Raw genomic sequence first — 8,680 nt, 5'->3', positions numbered from 1 at the left:
CAAATTGCTCCAAATGAGACACAGTTTGTGGTTTTACTGAAGCAGAGGAAATTAACACTTTGCTTGTATTATAATGTTGTGTGAGACAACATCAAAGCAGACTGCAACAAAAGAGCGCTCTTACTCTTCTTCTTTGGCTGTCCACACCCATTTAATCAAACTGTGACCTTGGAACTGGGTTTCATGTGTCTCCTTTGGCAACACTGAATTAGAACATTCTTTCTTTTTAGGTCTGGTAAAGATTGATGTTTGACAAAAAAAAAATATCTTTGGTGATGGAAATTGGCCAGTTCAGTTCAGTAAAACACATCCAACACCTCAAAAACTGGCTCAGTTTGTATCAGATCAATACAGTGAAACATGTGAACATCATGTTCTAATAAAGACTAATTCCTTCACTATAATGCCTGAAGTTGTTGGTCTGACCAGCTGGGGAATTGTAAGATGCCTGTGTTAAGTAAAGTTCTCCATAGCTGTCTACTAGAAATAAATGTATGTGCTTTGTGCCAACTAAACATAATGAAGCCGCACGACTGCACACGCTGAGGTGGTAAAGCTATTTCTACAAAGAATTAATGGCAGCTTCTAAGATTTCCTGAAAGGCTGCTTCTCATGTGACATGTTTCATTAAAAAGGAATCATTTTCAAAAGAAGTAAGGCTCTTATCATTATTCACCCAGACACATGTATTTATTACAAACCTAAATCTTCCTTCTTTAAATGTTAAATAAATAAGCAATGAAGAGCAGGTAAACAGGCCATGTCTTAAACCTCAGGTGTCCATCCATTTCTCTCACTTCCTGATCACCACGGTGCTCATCCTCTTGTTCCTCTCACTCTACCCATGTTACTATTCTCCTTTTAGCTGACAAGTCACTACTGAGAATCTGAGCTCTCTTACCCTAAATAAACTTGCATTGTCATAAAGAAAATGGAAAATTAGGTCAAGTGGTCAGCGCTGTCACCTCACCTCACAGTAAGAAGGTTCTACGTTTGAGCCCCAGCCGGCCCAGGGCCTTTATGTGTGGAGTCTGCATGTTCTCCCTGTCCCTGCGTGGGTTCTCCCCAGGTACTCCAGCTTCCTCCCACAGTCCAAAGCATGCAGCTTAGGTTGACTGGCGACTCTAATTTGCCCCTAGGAGTGAGTTTGGTTGTTTGTCTACATGTCAGCCCTGTGACAGACTGGTGATCTGTCCAAGGTGGACCACGCCTCTCGCCCAGTGTCAGCTGGAATTGGCTCCAGCCCAAACCGTGACCCTCGTTAAGATAATGGATGGATGATTTGCCTTGCAACACACTTCAGATCTGACCAAGTAACCATCTGTATTTTGGTACAGTTAGGCCTCCGTTTGCTAGTGTCCTCCTTGGTGTTTTCCTCTGTCCTTCCTCCTCTTTCTTCTTCACTGTTGCTCCTGCTGCAGTGCCCTCATATGCTTCATCCTCTGTGTCTTTCTCCATTTGTACTCACCTTGTTCCTCCTGTGCACCCAGCTATTAGTGCTGTCATCCCCCTCCACTTCTACATCCATCTGGCACACCGCTCCTTCTCCCCCACCACAGACGTCATCCTTGATAACCTGCTGCCAACACTACCATAAGCTCTTTCTCCATTACTCCTCTTCTTCCTCTCATTTTCCATCAGTGCTCTGCTGTCCTGTCCCTTCCTGCTCTCTGCTGCTGATATGAATTTCTCCTGTTGTTCTCCTCCCCTCTTCCTTTTACTTTCTAACTTCACCTCTGCGTGGCCCTTACATGCCTTCTCAGGTTACATCTGTCATTGCTAATTAAAGTGACAGAAGAGAAGACTCTAGTTGTCATGTGGAAAGATTAGTTTTACAACATGCAAACCGAGAAACAGTGCACATGTGAGCTGAGTCACAGCTAAATATATTGTTCAGATAAGCTTTGTTGTTCTGTAGATTTATTCCACATAAGCTTCAGCGTTTTAGTGTTCATTGAGACGCTGCCGGGCCTGGGCAACAGGTCTGTCTTATGTTAATGTAAACTGTATTTTTCCACTGAGTGTGCACTACAAGTTGAAATAATGAGTCAATCTTTGTTATTTGTTTGTTAATAAGGTTAGGTTTATTTCATGTTATACCACTTTGTACTATTGTTCTGAAAACCTGCAAAACCAGCTTCCCGGGAACTAAACCTCCCTTGTGCCATACGTTCTCCTCTCTTCCTTTCTTGTGACTCCCTGCTGTTCAACCCAGTTCTCCATGTCCTCTCCTCTTCTGTGATCCCATTCCTACATTTCATTTTTTCTTTCTCCTACTCCTCTAATAACCATCTCTTCTTCCTCCTCCCCTCCACTATCCATGCTTTGTTTCAGCTCACCTGTTCTCTAATCCAGTATCCCTTCTTCTTTCACTGCCATGATAATTAGTTCTCCAGAGAAGCTTACTGGTTGTGTGTTACGGCTCGTGTTGTGGAAGTATGTGGAAGTGTCTGTATGCGTGTGGGGCCCTTTCACTGTGTGTGGATGTACGGTCCAGTGGGTGATCTCTGCACTCATCAGCATGCGAAAACGAGCTGGTCTGTGGAGGGCTGGAGGGGGCTTATGAAGATAACATACCCCAGTCTGATGCGCTCAGATCTGGGTGAGCAGCGCTGGCTGATGTAAAGACAGGAACAAAAGAAAGAGCTCAGTCTGTGGACTTGCTGATCCTCCACGTCTGTCCTCTGAGACCCCCCCTCAGAGCCACGTGTCCCTGAGGCGGCAGTGAAGCCCATCCCGTCCAGACACAAGGCAGTGGATAAAAGTAGCCCAGCCCACCTATGCTGTTGTGCCCTGGCGTCTTTCTTTGGGTTGACTCATCCATGACATTCACTCCAGCGTTGCCCTCTCCTGCTTGCCAACTTAGGCTCAATGCAGGCCAGAATAAACACATCTGTGTGTGTGTGTTTGTACTATCTGAGGATACATCACTGTGTGAGAAGTGTGTGGGTGTGTGCGCTGTGGAATGTGTTGACAAGGCTTCAGATTCTGCATTATTTTTGGACTATATCTTCTGTTTCTACCACGGCACTTCGTAATGCAGTTTTTACACTTTTTGTTTCACTCCACAACCTAAAAATACCTTTGCCTCCTGGTTTGCTTATCTTGTCTGTCCATTCTCTGCACTTCGTCTGGGCTGAAACCTTATGCACATGGAGGCAGAGGGATCCTGGCTGCTTCTTTCAGGAACACCGTGTTCCTTCCTGTCCCACTTCCCAACAATCCTCTGTCAAATCTCTTAAGGAATACTACAGTTTATTACAATGTGTGTTTTCTTTTCACAGCTTGTTCATTTCTACAGTGATACAGAATATTATGGCTGTACTTTTAGTGATAACTGCTGATGCTGCATCTGCCTCAACTGATTTCGAGACAGGATGCATCATGACCACTCTGGTTCAGCTCAGCAGGTGACTGAAGCTTTCCAAAACCAACAATCTGACCTTCACATAAGTTTGACTGGCCAGCTATGCAGAGGTGAGGAACAAGTCAGGTTTGACCTTCCCTCTCTAGATCTTTTTAATTTCTTAATGCATCTGTTTCTGTCACTATACATGTGAACAAATGAGTGAAACCCTACAGATGCCTTTCAGGAGAAACACTCTTTGACCTGTCCTGTCTGAAATGTTTACCTGAACAACTTTTGATAAAAGTATAGCACCAAATGCAGAGACGCTTTATAGCTCCTTTTCAGTCTTTCCATTTGTCACAGACTTCACTTCATACTTCTACATAATAGCAACAAATACGGTTTCCCCATTCAACAATTAAAATGCAGCACTCCCCAGAAAAACCGTTCGCCCTGCACTCCGATCCTTCAAAGTTATAATATTGATGTGAACAAGCAGTGAGCACGGAGATGTACTCGTATCAAATGAACAACTACCAGGATTTTCCACTAACACCTTGAGGGCAGAGCAACAGTAGTAAAGCATTTACACACAAAATGAGGCAGAATGATTGAGATGCTGAGTGCGCAGCAGGTGCACGTTGTTGTGCGCGTGTTTACCGACCTGTGACGGAGGAGTCGTTGCTGCTCTTTTCGCTGTGGCAGTCCTCCTGTCCATCTGCGTTCTGCTGCGTGTGCTGCAGACTCAGTTTATGACAGACCTCAAACGCCTGGCCGACCGTCCGAACAATACGCATGGCCTGACTCTGGATGAGTGGAGAGAGAAAGATAAAGACACAAAAACAGCTGTGATGCTCAGAAAACAATTTGTACCACTTCTGTGTTGCCATCATTACTGAGCGGTGTTCTTAAATCAAAGATTTATCATTTGATTCAGTATTGTGATGCCTTTTTTTTTTATTTGCTCTTGACTAAGTAGGAGTCTCTGCATGTGGTGCTCTTTTCATTGATTTCCTGCAGTTCCTGCTCTTGTTGCTCCAAACAAATCTTTCACTTCCCATGTTCCTGGGGATTTTGTCCAGGAACTATTGAAGTCCAGAGGCAATGAGCCTTTTTAAGTAGTGTCAGATGCAGCCTGGACCCAGATTTACCCCAGAAATGTTTGGATTTTTCTATCAAACAGACATAACAGACCAGAAGAGCAGTTTGCACTTCCTACATGTTGTTAACAGAGTCAGTCACTAATTCAGTGTCAGAAGGACTGTGTCACCTGATGGTACTGCACATGGAGGGCTGTCTGTGTTTCCTGTTCATACTCAGCAGATTATCACAAAATTTGTTTTTATTTTCCTCTAGACCCTTTAACCTCAGCTGCATCAGCTCAAATGTGTGTGCTTCGCTCCACCCTTACTGTTTCCTCCCTGCTCTGAAAAAGCAGGTCAAGTGAAAACAACTTAGTTGACTTCTGTCTGGCTTGTCTCAGTGACGAGGTGCAGAGGCAGAAACCATTTCATTCTGACGCACTGAGGCCTGGCCTCTGAGCGCCACTCATCCTCAGCTGAATGAGCAGAACAGATGCAGCGTGGCTTAAAGGTCAAAGGAGAATTAAGGAGGAGAATCATTTTCTGAATGAAAAAATCCTTTCTTGACCTGGTTACGAGTTCTCACACTCAAAGTGTTAACAGCATCACAACATTTTATGACCTCAGGCTTAGTATCAAATAAGAAAATATAATTTCCAGCTGCATCTGGGAGTTTAAGTACATTACAAACTGAGCCTAGTTTTGGCAACATCCCAGATCCTGGGCTTTGGCCTCAACCCAATGAGGTTTTTGGTTCCGAGTCAGAAATCTCTACACACATTAACCTTGTGTAGATCGGTGCTGTTTGGCTGCAGTCCTGGAGATCTTACAGGGTAATTTATTATTATTATGTTATTTTTAAATTAAAACATGCTACTTCAGCTTTATTTATTGCTGATGTTGCTCCTATAGTAAACAACCTGCAGCTGCCACTATCAGACACTTCATGTCAAGCCAAACTGCCTAAGTGCACCATGACCTTCTGACCTTACACAACCAAGAGCAAAAGCTGCTGTACTCCCAACAATAAGCTGCCTACAGTAGCCTCCACTCTGTGTCTTTAGTCACCTCTCCAAAAGTCACCAGCAGCAAAAAAAACAAACAAACATAAAAAATGCAACTGTGATGGCCAGAATCCATGGGAATCCAAGCCCATATGATTTAATCTAATACGGAGTAGAGAAGATGAGAAAAGTCAGTGGTGTGATTATCCACTCACACTGTTGCAGGTAGCAATCCTTCTATTCTTTACTCTGGTCTCTCTTTGTTTTCTCCCTCCTCAAACCCAGTGTTTAGTTTTCCCATGCTGTGCAGTTCTCTCCATCCATCAGTCGCTGCCTCCTCTCTCCCTCCTCCTCCTCCATGAACCCTCTATTCATCCCTCTTCATCCCATGCTGGTCCTTTGCCTGACAGTAAACACATGTGTTTTCCTTTGAAGATGCTTCCAGAAGCAGTCGTACAGAGGATGAGAGCAGATGCCGCTGTTATTGTGCACAGCGAGCGCACCAAAGGCTCAAGCTCCCCTGACTCATATAGTGACTGATTGGAAAGCGCACAATAAAACACAGTGCTGTGCACAGAGTGTCTCTTTTTCCCTTTGCTCCTTTGTGTGTACCTGATTCTCTTTGTCTCGAGTTTGTCCCTTTAAAGTTTGGTTTAATCATAATCAAAAAGCTCCAAACTGACCTTTTCAATAACCGTAAAGCACATAATTACACACCTGTCAATTTGATGGAAGACATGTACAGAGAACCTGTTTAACTGCATCCATCTCAGCCACACTTTTCATCAGTGTTGTGGCCAGTTTTCTGGATCTGGCTCAGGAAATACAAGAGCTGCAATTGGCTCCAACTAGGAAAACACCAATCACTGACCACAAAACCAGACTCATTTGATATTACTGAAAGAACCTGAGAAGTGGTCTGCAATTACAATAACAATAGCCTTTTACTTCTGCCGATTGTATTTGGGCTTCAAAAATAATAAAAGTGCTTATTTTCTGCAATTATCCAAAAGCCTACAGAAAAATCCCACTGGCCTTTTGTTGAAGGAAGCAGGGTTGCACTTTTGTGTTGGCCTACAAGAGAACTTGCTCCCTACAGCACTCTATACAATAGAAATTCGGCTTTTCCCGTTTAGGGGTCGCCACAGCGAATCGTCACACTGACGACTCGCATGTTGATATTTGGCACATGTTTTTATGCCAGATGCCCTTCCTGATGCAACCCTGACTCGAACCCGGGCTGCAGTGGTGAGAACGCTGTGCCTTAACCACTAGCCTACCAGGGACAGCTCACAGCACTCTATACAATACAAAGTGACAATAGGAAAGTTTTAAAAAAGAGGTTACATTTTCATATTTTAACATTAGTATGCAGGCATTGAGGAGTAATCGAGGCCTCCGGTATAACAAGTTGAACCTTGGCACTTTGGGTCCAAAACTACAGCAGGCAGCTCTATTGCAGTCTTTAATCTTTGGTACAATGAGCAGCAGAGAATCTCTGCACTACAAAGACACAAGGGGTTTTTCCATTACAGGAAACTACTGAAACATGTTGCACTGAGTAAAGCTTGCCACGCCCACTTTGGAGGTGTGTTCTGGGAGCTAAATTTTGGCACCCCCTTAGGAGGTAGTACTAAAATCAAGTACCAGGAGCACGAGGGTGGGGGGCATGCACGCAAGGCTGTCGCCACGATTGGTTAAATGTCCGCATCTTCACACCTCTAGCGTTAGCACCATAGAGCTGACTGTGCATATGAGGGGGGAGCAGCCCCTCCCTCCTCCAAACAGAGACCGACAGAGAAAAAATACAATAGAAAAACAAAGCAGGACGGTCCACGTCATTCCCGGAGCCTACTCTTTGTGATGGTTAAGGAATTCACGAGTCTACAGAAATGAAATGGGAGGCAGAGACATGCCATGACAGCTGTAAAATCCCATAGTTCATCTGCTTTCCCCCTCTGTTTTATGTTTTATAAGTTTTGATATCTTAAGTTGGACATCTGCCACTATCTCTGTCTAGCTCTCTCCCTCCTCATGACTTTCATCTCTGACAGTTCAACCACGTAAATGTGCCCTCTCTGTTTCCCAGTCTCTCTCTGTATCCAGCTGCTAGGTGCCAGCCAGATCCCTGCAGCAGCTTACCCTCTTTCAGTGGCTATGGGATAGGGCCTAGTCAAATGTGAGCTGCATTATTTATCCTAGATTAGCCACAGAGGTTCAGTGGTGCTTTCGCTGCTCTTGTGAAAGTCTTGGTATAAGCAAAAACCAGAGACAAAAGGGAGAATAATGCAATCTAAGAAAAAGCAGGGGAGTTACATCTTATAAAAGCTTTTCCTGCATCTCTCCCCCGTGTTGATGAGCTCATTTATTTGTCTTCTCTCTTTTTTCCTATGTGCAATGCTACCTCTTATTAACTGTTGAATCCAATGAAATGTAGAACAATTTGGAAGATTTACTCAGAGAGCTGCACCAGTGACTCCCTGATCACCAGCTAACTACTCTAATCATTAGGGTACAGTCTGGCCTGATGTTCATCAAACACTGATTGCCTTGAGGTAATTAGTCGGGTAGTAGAGAGCACTGCAGGCAAAAATAATCAGACCAAAAATAATTACTAATCAGTGGCCAGGTCTGTGTGTGACTGTCAGCCTGATCAAATGAATTCATGATGACTCAGGGGCTCCTCTGAACGCTAGCTTGACTGCCAGACAGCGTACAAGGCAAGCGTACATCATACAAACTAACACACACACTACAGCTCCAATGTTGGCATTAAATGGTTGGTGAGATTCTTAGACTTTAGGGTAGTTTCACATTTAAACTGTTTGACTAAGGCAAACGTCTCACATGATCAACACATTAAGAAGCTCAGCACAATTTGTTAAATTATGGTTTCATAGTAAGACTAATACACTATTCATACAGCAGACCAGCATATGATACAGGGCTCCTGAATATATGTTGGGACCATATTCATACTGCATGAAATGTTTGATTTGATTTGATTTGATTTATTCTTTCAAGCATGTAAAGACTGTTGATATGACAACACACATAATTTTACACATATCCAACAAATGCTAATCCAATATCAAATTGCTTATACCTAGTACATGCTTGAATGGAGTAGGAAGAAGTCAGACTTATCCAGTCCTACCCCATGACATCATCTTACCATCATTGGTTTGCAAGCAGTAAATAATTCTCTTCTACACCACACAAGTAATATACTAAAAAATTATAAC

At 43.5% G+C, this 8,680-nt stretch overlaps 1 protein-coding gene across 1 annotated transcript in view; it reads right to left on the bottom strand.

Moving 5' to 3' along the window:
* Positions 1 to 8,680, bottom strand: part of LOC109961263 (capon-like protein) — a 124,945-nt gene that overhangs the window by 38,665 nt on the left and 77,600 nt on the right. Inside the window, 1 exon segment of the mRNA XM_020601948.1 lies at positions 4,014 to 4,155. Coding sequence (XP_020457604.1) covers positions 4,014 to 4,155 — 142 coding nt within the window.

This window comes from Monopterus albus, unplaced genomic scaffold (assembly GCF_001952655.1).
Source record: "Monopterus albus unplaced genomic scaffold, M_albus_1.0 scaffold53.1, whole genome shotgun sequence".
Lineage (NCBI taxonomy): Eukaryota > Metazoa > Chordata > Actinopteri > Synbranchiformes > Synbranchidae > Monopterus > Monopterus albus.
Note: the sequence above shows the minus strand (reverse complement) of the source record. Positions and strands in the feature narration are given on the sequence as shown.